General features: G+C 42.2%; 1 protein-coding gene across 3 annotated transcripts in view; it reads left to right on the plus strand.

Moving 5' to 3' along the window:
* Nucleotides 1–9,950, plus strand: part of Ptpn9 (protein tyrosine phosphatase non-receptor type 9) — a 73,733-nt gene extending 63,783 nt beyond the window's left edge. For all 3 annotated transcript variants that reach the window (XM_027415005.2, XM_027415004.1, XM_035443722.1), the window contains 4 exons: nt 3,945–4,023; nt 5,184–5,334; nt 7,016–7,223; nt 8,123–9,950. In XM_027415005.2, the coding sequence (XP_027270806.1) occupies nt 3,945–4,023; nt 5,184–5,334; nt 7,016–7,223; nt 8,123–8,337 (653 nt within the window). In that variant the 3' untranslated portion in view covers nt 8,338–9,950. The remainder of the gene's footprint in view (nt 1–3,944; nt 4,024–5,183; nt 5,335–7,015; nt 7,224–8,122) is intronic.
* The last annotated feature ends 4,332 nt before the right edge of the window (nt 9,951–14,282 follow it).

Consider the following 14,282-nt stretch of genomic DNA (forward strand, 5'->3'; position numbering starts at 1 on the left):
CCAAGTCTCAGAGGATCCCAAGTTCAAAGCCTGCTTGTTCTACAGAGTTAATTGTTTGCAAGCCTGGGTTACATAGGAAGACCCTATGTTGAAAAGAAAAAGTGTAAGTGGCTCAACTACTTTCAAGTTAATGTTATGAAAAATGAAAAAGGAGGAGACTGTTCAAGATTACTAAAGAAAGAACTTAAGGGAGTGTGGGACTTATGATGTGTGTCCTCTTTAGAGAGAAAGTAGCATTAGGGACAAATTACTGGGACAATTGTAGACTTCTTATTGGTTAAGGTTATATCTGTGTTCCATTGGATGGTACTGTAATGACATATAATGATATAGAAAGGGAGTGAACAAATACATATGTATGTGCATATATGTAACCCCCCCCCCACACACACACACACACGCGAGGTGAGGACAGGATCTCACCTACCTTAGGCTTGTAGCTATACTTGCTATGTAGCTAAGGGTGACTTTGAACTCCTGATCCTTCTGCTTTTACCTTCCAATTTCTGGAATAACATTCATGAACTATCAGACATGACTCTAGTGGTCCTGTTCTTATATACATATATATGCATACTAGTACTATTTCTAATAAGTCATCTGTTAAGGATATGTATTATATTCCAGGTGCATAATCTCTGATCGTTAAAGTGAATCTGTGAAGTTTTTATTTTTGTTTGCTAGGGTTTCGCCAGGCGTTGGTGGTGCACGCCTTTAATCCCAGCACTCAGGAGGCAGAGGCAGGTGGATCTCTGTGAGTTCGAGACCAGCCTGGTCTACTAGAGCTAGTTCCAGGACAGCCTCCAAAGCCACAGAGAAACACTGTCTCGAAAAACAACAACAACAACAACAAAAAAGACAGGGTTTCTTTTTATTTAGTAAATATTTTTTAATGTACCTTGCCATGACAAAAACTACAACTCTTGAGAGTGGAAAGATAGCTCAATAGTTATGAGAGCTAGCTGATCTTCTATAGGACCCAGGTTTGATTCCCCTGTGTCCCCCACCCTCCCCACCGCACACGCCCAAGTACTGGAGTTATAATGTACATCCATGCCTATGTTTTTTATGTGAGTTTCTGGGATTTGATTTGAGGTCCTCATGCTTGTGTGGTAAGAACTTTTACTCAATGAGCCATTTCCCCAACCCCTTTCTTTGTTTTTTTCAGGCAGGGTTCCTCCCACCTTGTCTGTTTTTGTTTTTAAAGATTTATTTTATTTTTGTTTTACATGTATGAGTGTTTTGCCTGCATGCATGTAAGTGCATGCATGCTGTGACCATGGATGTCAGAAGACAGTATCAGGTCCCATGGAACTGGAGGGATGGATAGTGGTGAGCCACCTTGTGGGAGTTATTGTCAGGCATTTGTTATCCCAGCACTAGGGAGGCAGAGACAGGAGGATCTCTGGAGCTCAGGGGCTATCCAACCTAGCCTAATTGACAGGTCCCAATGAGAGAACCTGTTTGAAAACAAAAAATACCACCAAACCCAGAACCAGGTGGATAGCAGTGGCTTCAATGTGCATATGTGAGTGGCTTTTTGAACCCAACCATACTCTTTTTCAATCTTTCATACACAAGATGTTAGTGCTTACTAAAAGACTTTCTGGGGGTGGGGTGGGGAGATGGTGGGTGGAGGGGGCAGACAGGAGGGAGAGGGAACTGGGCTTGGTATGTAAAATAAGATTGGTTTAAAAAAAATTTCACAGAAATAGTGGAACCAGTGGGCTCTCGAGTCCAAGTTAACCCTTGATATTACCCTGCTTCTCTGAAAAGAAGAGGGAAAACACTTGGAGGCATAAAGAATCATCTCGAGGAGTTGTTGCCAAGTGCTCATCGTTGTGCAGGTTCTAATTAGAAAAGGACAATTTCACAAATGTCATTTGTCCTTCACATCCTATTTACTGAAATGGGGATTTTCTTAAACATCTGATGTAAGAGGCTCTAATTTAAATGGTTAAAGTATTAGGACCAGCCATGTCATCCAGAGCTTAGGGGAGAGGAAGTCCCTTGAGTGTCCTGGTCAAAGAGAGCCTGGAGAAAGATTCAGAACTTAAAAATAAAGGGTCTTAGCCACACAATGGTGACACACGCCTCGCCCTTTAATCCCAGGACTTGGTCGACAGAGGCAGGCAGATCTCTTTGAGTTTAAGGCCAGCCTGGTCTACAGAATGAGTTCCAGGACAGCTTGGGCTATTACACTGAGAAACCTTGTCTCAAAAAACAAAAACAAAAACAAAAACAAAAAGAAGGGGGGCTGGAGAGATGGCTCAACATTTGCTGTTCTCCCAGAGGACCAGAGCTCAGTTCCTAGTAACTAGATAAAGTCCTCATGGCAGTGAAACAATATAAAGAACAGGGAGATGGCAGGGGTTAAAGGACAAAAGCAAAAACATTCCAAGGACAAAAAATTACTGGAATCTACTTGACAACTTCGGAGAAAGATGAAAATGGGTGTGTTAAATTTGACTTCAACTCTTTAGAAGAATAAATGATTTAAAAATACCAGTATTGGGGGTGGGTGACATGGCTCATACAGTAAAGGTGCTTGTGGTCCAGGCCTGGTGACCTGAGTCAAATCTCCTGGACCCCTATAAGGTGGGAAGAGAAAACAGACTTAAAATACAAGTTCTTAGTATTGGGGTCCTGTGACATCCACATGAGAACCGTGGCACCCCCCCTCAGTTACTAACAGAAACAATAGTGGGGATAAAAATTTTAAGAAAGAATACTAGAAGTCATATTAGACATAAGAAAAAGAGAGAAAGCTGGGCAGGGTGGCACAGGCCTAATCTCTGTACAATGGCAGCTGAGACAGAAAGACCCTAAGTTTGAGGTCTGTCTGAGCTATACAGTAAGACCCTGTCTCAAAAAAGGAAAGGGAAGGAGGAGGGTCAGTATATAAGTAAGTTGAAGGATAAAACGAATTTTGAAGAAGACTAGGACCCAGTCATAGTTTAGTAGTTAGTGTGTTATGAGGCTTGATGTTTGGTGAGGTAGAAACAGACAGGTACAGTAACAGTTACCATAGATGTGGTTGGTGGCTGAGGCTCTGTGGCTCAGGCGCTATGTGAGTATCTAACAGTGCTCCTACCTATGGCTCCCTGTGACATCTTTATAATGCGGACATTCTGTTTTATTTTATTTTTGGTGAAGATTCATTTTACTTATCTTAAAATCTTATTTTTCTTTCATGTGTATGTATAGGTGTTTTGCCTGCTTGTATGTCTAGCACCACATGCATGCAGTGCCCACAGAGACCAGAAGAGGGCATCAGATCCTCTGGAATTAGTATTACAATTGCTCTTAGGGGCCTTTGGTGCTTGGAATTCAACCCAGTTCCTTCTTTGCAAGATCAACAAGTGGTCTTAACCACTGGTCTCGTCAGCTCTGTCTTATTTTATTTTTAATATGTGTATGTGTTTGTGTGGGTATGTGGATGTGAATGCAGGTTCCTGTGGATGCCAGAAGAGGGCATTGGGTCCTTTGGAGGTGGAGTTGCAGGCTGAGAGACAACTGATATAGGTGTTGGGAACTGAGTTCAGGTTCTCTGAAAGAGCAGTGTTAGTTTTCAGCTGCTGAGCCATCTCTCCAGCCCTATCATTCTGTGTTTCTAATACTCACTCATGCACAGAGACATTATGGTTGGTCTGAGGACCTGTCTGCATAAGCAGAGACAAGAACAGAGACTGTGGTGGCTCATATAAATACTTGTAATTGCAGCACTTTGGAGGTGGGGACCGGAGGAACAGGAGTGCAGGGTCATACTGGAGTACATAGTGAGTCTGAGTCTATGAGAGAACCTATTTCAGAAAAAACAGTATCAACAGAAAAAATACAAAAGGCAGGGAGCTCACAGCTGTGCTTTGGAGTTACTATTTGTAAGAAATAGTAACAGACGTGTTTCTGAAGGGCCTGTTCTTTGTCTTCTCCTTTCATTCCAGGCCCTTTGGAGAATACATATCGTGACTTCTGGCTCATGGTTTGGGAGCAAAAAGTTTTGGTGATTGTAATGACCACCCGGTGAGTTAGTCTTCTTTTTTCCATAGGCTCCCTGCCTCTACCCTGACCCTAAGCTTGAGTGACTAGGAAAGCCATGACACATCTCTAATTAACATGCTAAGGCATGATGGAAAAAGGGCTAGCATTGCAGATATTTAATCCCCAATTCTAGGGACCCAGTTCTATTTAAAGCCTACCCTGGGGTTCTGGCCCTTACTCACTAAAGGAATGCAGTGAAGCAGAAGCAGCTTGCCTTAAAGCTGGCTCTTGTCTCAAGAGGAAAGATGTCTTCCTGGCTGCTGAATTACCAGTTTCCATTGCTTTTCATTTCCTGCTTTCTTTGACTGCTTTCGTCTTCATTCATCTCTACCTGTAAGTGAACTGAAAGGGTTGAAACATGAAGCAGGAAATTCTGAATGAAGGGTTGGTTCTGAAATTTGGCAATTCTACCAAATTTAAGGAATTTCATTTTTTATTAGTTTCATCATTAATTATAACTTATTTTAGATGTAGAAGAAAGAAAAGATGATGGCTGGGCAGTGGTAGTGCATGCCTTTAAGCCCAGCACTCTTCGTTCAAGGCCAGCCTTGTCTACAGAGCGAGTTCTAGGATGTCCAGGCTACACAGAGAAACCTTGTCTCAAATAAAGAAAGGAAGGGAAGGAAGAAGGGAAGGAGGGAGGAAGGGAGGGAGGGAGGGAGGAAGTTTGCTCAGTTCCCTTCCTCAGGGCACTGTTGACACCCACCTGTAGTTACAGAAGTACCAACTCAAAGTGTTCTGAGGCCACTGAGAGAAATGGTGAGATGAAGTCTGTGGACCTCCTAGTTATATCCAGGAGTCTTTCTCAGTTCTGTGTCAGCCTAGGGCCTATAGTGGAGAAGAAATTGAGCAGTGGTTTAGGTCTGGTTCCCACTATATTTTTGCTATTGTATTATCTCAGGTAAATGAAATGATATTGTCAATGCACCATGCATGTCTGCCAATTGGACACATGTAGGAATGTTAGCTGTTTTAACATCTGTTTAGAATGGAGAGGTTTCCTTCTTTTTCCGCTGAGCATCAATGGTAGACTTCAGGAGCAGTGAGGTGACATTGCTGCCTCAGAGCTCAGCAGTTTGTGGTGGGAAGCAGTTTATTGCTGGTTGAAGAGTGGAGGTTTAACTTGCTCTGTTTGTCTTCAGCTTTGAGGAAGGTGGCAGGAGAAAATGTGGCCAGTACTGGCCTTTAGAAAAAGACTCTCGGGTCCGATTTGGCTTCCTCACGGTGACTAATCTAGGAGTGGAGAACATGAACCATTATAAGAAAACGACTCTAGAAATTCACAACACAGAGGTAAATGAAGCTTTCTATTTTCTCACTTTCTTTAAGTTAGGAAGTTCCTTTAGAAATTCTCGTTGATGGTGGTGATGCATACTTTTAATCCCAGCATTCAGCAACAAAAGACAGGTAGATATCTATGAGTTTAAAGTCAGCATGGCCTATGTAGTGAGTTCCAGGCAAAAAACAGAAAAACAAAATTTCTATAGGGAGTAGGCAGGATTTTAGAGAGGCTATAAACTGCTTTTGTTTTTTCTGTAAACAAGCTAAAGATACTCTACTGAAAAGCCAGTTATGTGGTGCATGTCTTTAATCCTAGCACAGCACTCAGGAGACAGAGGCAGGCAGATCTCTGTGAGCTTGAGGCCAGCCTAGTCTACAGAGCAAGTTCCAGGACAGGCTCCAAAGCTACACAGAGAAACCCTGTCTGAGAGAGAGAGAGAGAGAGAGAGAGAGAGAGAGAGAGAGAGAGAGAGAGAGAGAGAGAGAGAGAGAACTTTCATCATTGGGAATCTGGGTCTTAAGCCATGGCTATCATCCTACCATGCTGGAGGCTGGGGCAGGATTACAAGTTGAAAAAGCCTGGACTACAAAATATGGATCTTGTCTCAGAAAACTACAATAAGAGCTAGAGACATGATGGCTTAGCCGTTAGAGTCCTTGCTATTCAATTATGAGAATGAGAATTCAGGTCATAGCATCTGTGCATCAGCTGGGAGTCCTGTGCATGCCTGTAAACAACTCTGATGGAGGTAGCGGCAAGAGGATTCCTGGGCTTTCTGGCTTATAGCCTAGTTGACGATACATGAGCTCTAGGTTCAGAGAGAATTCTTCAGAGAACAGGCCCTGATGTCCTCCTCGGGCTTACATGTGTACATATGTACATACACTCATACACATAAATGTACACACCAATGAAGTAAGTCAAAAAGTAGATAAATATGTTACTTTTTTATTTTGAGACATCACCTCTCACTATGAAACTTTGGTTGACATGGAGCTCACTATATAAAAAACTGGGCTCAAACTCATAGGAATCCATCTACCTGCCTCTGTGTCCTATATTCTGGGGTTTAGAGGTATGCCCCACCATGCCTGGCAGTTTTTTTTAAGTAGGATGGTTTTTTTTTTTTTTTGATATTACAATTTAATTACAGCATTTCTCCCTTTCCTTTCTTCCCTCCAAACCTCCCCTATTCTTCAAATGCATAGCTTCTTTTTTTACTAGTTATTATATAAAATATATGTTTGTGTGTATGTGTGTGTGTATATATATATACATATACATATATATATATACACACACACATATATATTCTTAAATATAACCTGTTGAGTCCTTATAACTACTTGTATTAAGTTTGTAGAACTGATTATTTGGACACCTAGTTGGTGTGCTCTTCCTTTTTCCACTTTTCTGGCAAAAAAACCCAAAAAACAAACAACCGACTCTTGTTTTTTTTTTTTTAACTACAAAAAAAACATGGGTCCTACAATATAGCAATCTGCCTTCCCAAGACATTTAGCCCTTCCTTTGGGTTTGAGGCAGAGAAGCAGTTGTGATGAAAGGTGAGAGCAGAAGACAGGAGCTTTGTTGGTACAAGTGCTAAGGTGTTGAGAACCTTTGAAAAGCCGAGAGTAGTGAGAGTAGACAGGAATGACGGCATTAACTTTTGCTTCCTTTTCCTAATGTAAGGAGCGGCAGAAACGCCAGGTGACCCACTTCCAGTTCCTAAGCTGGCCAGATTATGGTGTCCCTTCCTCAGCAGCTTCCCTCATTGACTTTCTGAGAGTGGTCAGAAACCAGCAAAGGCAGGCTGTCAGCAGCTTGGGAGCACGGTCCAAAGGGCAATGCCCTGAGCCACCCATTGTGGTTCACTGCAGTGCAGGCATCGGCAGGACAGGTACTGTACCTCTTATACTGGTGTCAGTGGGGTGGAGAGGAGGAACTAAATGCTTGGAGCATGTCTGTGATTGGAGAAAAAACTCATTCAATCCCTTGGTGACAAACTGCTGTGATAATTACTCTTTAATGTCCTTTTGTATTACTTAGGTTGGGGATACTTGCTAAAGTATATAATTTATAAACCAAGTTCTTAGATTTGTTTTATACATTTCATTGTCATGGTCTTCTGACCTCGTCAACTCTGTCATCACTGTGATTGTGGTCCCCAGAAAGATTGGCCCTCCCTGTTCTGGTCTTGTCTTTCTACCCCCTCCCCTCCTTCTCGCTTTCATTCTTTTTTTTTTTTTTTTTTAAGACTAAGTCTTAGTATGAGGTCCAGTCTGACCTGGAATTCACAGCAATCCTTTTGTCTTAGCCTCCCAAGTCATGGGATCATGAACTTATACCATCTTCCATGGCTTCTGTGTTCTTCATTATGGAGCTGGTTAACAGCTTTGATTTAATGGGGTGTGTGCTGTATGAGCTGCTGGCTTTACTAGTTCAGAGGTCCCTTGGAGAGGAAAATCAGGAAAAATTTATTTGTGGTAGACCTCTGGAGAGCACACGCTCTGGAAATCGTGTGTGGAAGTACTGTTGCTCTGTTTGGTATAGAAGCAGGAACTTCCTCTGTGTCACCTACCTACTTACTCTTCTTGTTACCCCCATGTATATTCTGAGAAACAGGAGACTCTGTCATTTCTCTGGCCTTTAGCACTCCCTGTGATAGTTACTTTTAGGCTCAAGTCCTGCCATCAGACCCTTTGCCTTTGAATTAATTCATCCAGTCTTGCAAGGTGATTTGGTTAAAGGAAGACTATGGGGAGGTACACTCATATGACTGTTTCCTTCCTTCCTCAGGTACCTTCTGCTCATTGGACATCTGCCTGGCACAGCTGGAGGAGCTTGGCACCCTTAATGTGTTCCAGACAGTGTCTCGCATGAGGACACAGAGGGCCTTCAGTATCCAGACCCCCGAGCAGTACTACTTTTGCTACAAGGCCATTTTGGAATTTGCAGAGAAGGAAGGCATGGTTCCCTCTGGTCACAGCCTGTTGGCCACGGAGGGTCAATAACTGTTCCATGAATTTCTACCTGCTGGCCAGCCTTCCTTAAATTACCCTGGACACCGCTGAGCCTATAGGTTGCCATCAGTTACGCTGAAGCCATGGATCAAACTCTTTGTGTCTCCCAGCGCACATGTGCACGCAAGGCAGCCTTTCCCTTTGGCTAGATAAATGTGGTGAAATTGCCACTAGAAAGGGCCAGCAGCAATGTGTTCTTAATTCCTAGCACCTGCTATTGAACTGTGCCTTATTAAAACCAAATTGTGGCTATTGATTTTTGCCAGGGTCCCTGAGGTAAGTGGGGAAGGAGCCCCCATCTCCCAATGCCGTTCTTCTTCTAGAAGTCTCCTCCTTCCCTATGCTAGGATTTGACAGGGAGGTTTGGTGAGCATTCACCTTCCTGCCCAGAGAGCTTGACCAAGTTACATATTCTAGAGAATGTCCTGAGTGCCAAGCACGTTTATACATAGGGCGTGTATTCCAGTCTTTTCTGTCATTTTGTGTGTGTGCGCGTGTACGTATGTGCACTTCTGTGTATGGATCCATATGTATGTGTGTATATAATATATACTGTATGTGATAATATGGTCGTATTCTATAAATACATATACACACAGATAATCTGTAGAAGTTTCCTGGGGCTTCATGTTGCAGTTCAGCATTCCTTGCTTCTTGGACGCTGCTGATTAGTCTGGACTAGCTGGGGTTGGGGATCATGCTCATGTTGTCAGACAGCAGAGTGATAGAAGACAACACATACTTTTTTCCCGGGCCACAAGCCCTCTTCCTTAATGACATCCTTCCCTCTGGACTCTATGCTTGTTGGAGCCAAAAATACTGACTTATGGTAACACTGGTTCAATTTAGCATGGTTTGTCCTTCATCTAACAAATTCTCTGTTTACTTTGCTGATTTGGGGAACAGACCTCCACTGTGATTCCAGACTCAGTCTTATTACCCCAGTGATGGGGTTCAAGGCTAGAGATGAATTTACAGAGCTTCCAGAGCCAAAAGTAATCGGTACGAAGTCTTAAAAGAAAGAAGGAGAATTCTGGAGTGCATGAGAGGAAGCTACTATGAAATTCCGTTCCTGGGAGAACAAAATGGGGCCCCTTTTTCTTTTGTTGGAAGATTCCTTTCTTTATGCCATTCTCCTTTGTCTACTGAGATGCCCAGCTCTTCCTGCCTGCTAGCCTGCCATCTCCTAGACCTCAAACTGGATGGGTTCTATGTCTGTATAAAACATAAGTCCCTTGACTGGATGAGGTAGTTCCTTGCAATCACTGGTCCCCTGCCCATCCAACTTGTTCCTGTCATTTCCCAGTCTGATTCATCAGGAATAGAATCAAGCGTTCCCAACACTCAATTTTCCTGCAAAACCCCACTGAACCCCTAAATCTTCCCCTACTCCAGTTGATGAGGTTGGCAGCTGGTCAGTCCCAATAATTTTATACTGTAATAAGATCTTTGAATGTGTATATTCTTATTTTTTACAATCATTTCATTTTGTATTTAACACCAATGAACTGAGTCAGATTCAGTAAATAATTGTAATGTTCATATTCAATATCTTATAGTGGTACAGTTTTGTATTTACATATAAATATACCAACATGATTAAACCCTTTTAGCTTCATCAATTTAGCAATCTGGGATCGGGAAGGTGAGGAGGGAGTCCAGGACCTGGTTCTGGATAGATGGGGTGGCAGGGAGGGATTCAAAGTTCAAAAATCTGAGACTCAAGTTCTGAGAAGCACCTGCCATGTCTGTGGCTATTGCCTTAGCTTTGGACAAAGGTACCAGTACCAACTGAATGCTTGTTGCATGACCGTCTTAGCGCTAAGTGCTTTGACTCTTATGTTACTTCACTGAAATTCGTGAATATCTTCTGTCCCTCTACACATCCTTCTCCCATTTCTCCACACGTGCTACCTCATCGGGCGTCTTTTTTTTTAACTTTTTTTTTTTTAAGATTTTATTTATTATTTATACAACATTCTGCTTCCATGTATATCTGCACACCAGAAGAGGGCACCAGGTCTCATTAGGGATGGTTGTGAGCTACAGTGTGGTTGATAGGAATTGAACTCAGGTCCTCTGGAAGAGCAGCCAGTGCTCTTAACCTCTGAGCCATCTCTCCAGCCTTCATCGGGCGTCTTTTACCTAAGTATAAACGAGAAATATTTATGTATAATGATTTAATAATATAATGTATAAATGAGAAAGGTGAGGTCCACAGGAATATAGTGATTTGCTCTGAAACCATAACCCAAACTCATCTACTTATATTATAAAGTCTCCTGACAGTATCAGGATGGACTGTTAGGGTTTTTGTTGTTATTTTTCTTCTTTTATAGAATAATTGATTTTAAAACTCTAGGACAGCTTATGGTTTTGTTTTATTTGTGTGTTTTGTTTGTGTTTTGTTTGTTTGAGACGGGATCTTACCATGTAGCCTAGGCTGTCCTTAAACTCATGGCAGTTCTCCTACCTTAGTCTCCCAAGGGCTGGACTTTTAAGGCATACACTGTCTCACCCAGCTTGGGGAAATTGACCTTGGGCTCATGTTCCTTGTAGTCGACTTGAAAGATCAAAGAATTGGTGACATTCTCCCAGATGGGGATGGGATCTCTTGGTGTATCCTCAGGTCTGCACAGTACCAAAGGGGTCATGCTTCCAGAGAAACCCCACAAATGCTGTCCTGCTGTCTCTCAGAGTGGAATAAGAAGCATTGTCCTTGTGGGGAGACTCTTCATATTATATGCTTTTTACCTGTTAACCAGTGACAACCTGCCCCATTAGAACAGCTATGACCTGTAATATGCAAATATTACCTGTTGTAAATAACAGTAATCACAAAAAACAGTTAATGGGAACCCACCATATTCTAGGTCCTGCTCATAGTACTCTATAGACATTAACACACTCACTCTCAACAACTACTTGAAAATAGGTACTGATCTAAGAAAACAATTGAAATACCATAATGTTAATTTGCTATGCTGTATGTCAAAGACCCTACTTTTACACTAGAAGTTTATAAGGATCTGTTTCTTCATCTGCCAGCACATTTTTCTTGATTTTTTTTTTTTTTTACCTTAACCAAAGACTAAACTGTTGGATGTTATGGAACGTGACTGTGATCTCAGTATTGTAGAGGAAGAGGCCAGAGGATCAGGAGTTCAAGGTCAATGATGGCTATACTGGTAGTAGGAGCCCAGCCTGAGCTACATGAGGCATTTGTCTGAAGAAAAAAAAATTGTAGCAGATTAAGACAGAAACTTTGGCCGGGTGTTGGTGGCGCAAGCCTTTAATCCCAGCACTTGGGAGGCAGAGGCTGGTGGATCTCTGTGAGTTTGAGGCCAGCCTGGTCTCCGGAACGAGTGGCAGGCAGGATAGGCTCCAAAGCTACACAGAGAAACCCTGTCTTGAAAAACCAAAAAAAAAAAAAAAAGACAAACTTTGAAATTAGATTACAGAAATACTTAGGGTTGGTGAAATATACAGGAAGTAACCATTAAAAGCCTGGAAGAGGTAATTCAAACTGTTTTTTGTTCAAACATGCTGTAACTTTGCCCCGTAAATTGCTCAATTCAAAGTTGTCCACTAGTTCCTAGGTGTAAATTCCTGGGCCCACCCAGTTGGTGGTTGAGTGAATGCAGGATGATCTAAGCTTTTGAATTGTTATTTAACTCATGTTTCAGATTCTGGGCACAACCAATGATATCTCCTAAATATTCAAGTAAAACCCCTGAGAAAAAAATGGTTCGGTAGTTTTCGCTAAACTGCTATTATGCATAGAGCTATCTTTATTACTATTGAAATTTTTTAAAAAATTGGTTTTTTAAATTTTTTATCTTTAGAAAACAATTTAGTACATGTATGTACATGACTACTTGCCTGCTCTGGTGCACAGGTAGAGGGCAGAGGACAATTCTCACCTTGGGCCTTATTGAGATAGGTTCTGTTTCTCTTTGTCTGTCACAGTCATGTTGTATATTCCAGGTAAGATGACTGGTTGGCTTCCAGGCTGTTCTTTATCTCTCATCTATCCCACGACTGTTGGGATTACAGATGCATGCCAGCATTTTACGTGGGTTCCAGGGATCAAATTGTGGTGGTCAGATTTTCTAGGCTAGCTAGTATCTTCACCCATTGAGCCATCTCCCCTGTTCTAATTTGTTTGAACTTTATGTATACATATATATTTATATGTTTATTTTCTTTCTTTCTTTGTTTGTTTTTAGAGACAGGTTTTCTCTGTGGCTTTGGAGGCTGTCCTGGCACTCGCTCTGTAGACCAGGCTGGTCTCGAACTCACAGAGATCCTCCTTCCTCTGCCCTGAGTGCTGGGATTAAAGGCATGTGCCACCAACCCCCCGATTTATATGTTTATTTTCTAAGAGATTATGGACATACTCATGGCTCGGTCTTCTGAGTATCACAGATATGTGCCTGTAATTTTTAGACTGAGTTTCACTATGTTATCTATATTTGTCTCAATTTCTGGACTCAAGTGATCCTACTACCTGAACTTCTTGTGCAGCTGGAATTATAGCACACTTGCATCACACCAGCTGTTTGTAGGTTTTGCCAATGTGAGCCTACCTTGGTAGGGTTTTGTTTCTGGGGTATTGTTTGTTTAAAACAGAGTTTCTCTATATAGACCATGATGGCCTGGAACTCATATTCATCTGCCTGCCTCCCAAATGCTGGGATTAAAAGAGTATGCAACACACCTGGATTAGTAGTAGGCATCAATGGAGCCTAAGGAAGAGAAGCTCAGAATGTTCAAGATGTGAGGGTCATCGCACAGGAGACAGGGAATAAAGTTAGGGAAATGTGTTCAGGGGTGAAGAACACCATGGTAGGCCTATGCAGACTTCTGCTTCTGATTGGATTGTCTCCCCCCAGCCCCCAACAACATTCCTATGGTTTCTAATTGTTCAGGTACAAAGGATGATCTCTGTGCTCTGTATTGCTTCCTTCATGCAGCTAGAATGACATATGAAGCGACCCCAACATCTCCAGTCTAGGAGACCTGCTATTGCCAGTGTCTCTTACAATGTACTAGTCAATGGCAAGAGTATGAGTGTGGGTGTGGAAGAGGCTGGGGTGTGTGGCAGGTGGACTGTGTGGTATCATGACCCTAGGGAGAATGGGCTATTGCTCATAAAAGGATACATCCAACCCCTGGGGCAGCCCCAAGTGGAGGAACTTGCAAATTGATGTGACCTGAGAGAGGTGAGCTGTGAGATTAAGGTAGATGCATTAGCTACACAGAAAGGTTGTACTAGAATGACTGAGGTCTTAAGTGGTTCTGAGGTGTTTTAACCTACTCAATTCAACCAAATCCTAGCTTCCTTCTTTAAATGGGGCTACTTTAAACAATTATACTATGGGTCCACTGACCCTAAAGGCCTAGTTTATTGGAATTATCAGGTTCTTCCTTAGGCTGGATTAGTTCCCACTTTAGCCCAATTTTATCTTATTCAAAGCCTCTTCTTTCAAACTCTTGACATTTTTCTCTTTTTTTTTTTTTTTTTTTTTACATTCCCTCAGTTCTTTTCTACTTGGCCACCAACTAGAAAGTAGGTTAAGGGTCAGGCGTGGTGGTGTGCATCTTTATTCTAGCACCAGGAAGGCAGAGGCAGGCGGATTTCTGAGTTTGAGGCCAGCCTGGTCTGCACTGCAAGTTCCAAGACAGCCAAGGTTACACAGAGAGATCCTGTCTCAAAATATAAAACAAAACCAAAGAAGTAGGAGGAGGGAAAGGAAAGAAAGAGGTACCCTTGAATCTCCATCAGTCTTTTTGTCTTCCCTCTTGCTCCCTGTGGCATGACAGGTGTCTGAGAGCCAAAGAATTAAAGAACAATTTAAACTGGTTAATATATTCCTCATTGTTACTGGGACTCTGATGACTAGAGTCACTGAAGGCTGCCTCACTGCAGGCTG

This window comes from Cricetulus griseus, chromosome 4 (assembly GCF_003668045.3).
Source record: "Cricetulus griseus strain 17A/GY chromosome 4, alternate assembly CriGri-PICRH-1.0, whole genome shotgun sequence".
Classification (NCBI taxonomy): Eukaryota; Metazoa; Chordata; class Mammalia; order Rodentia; family Cricetidae; genus Cricetulus; species Cricetulus griseus.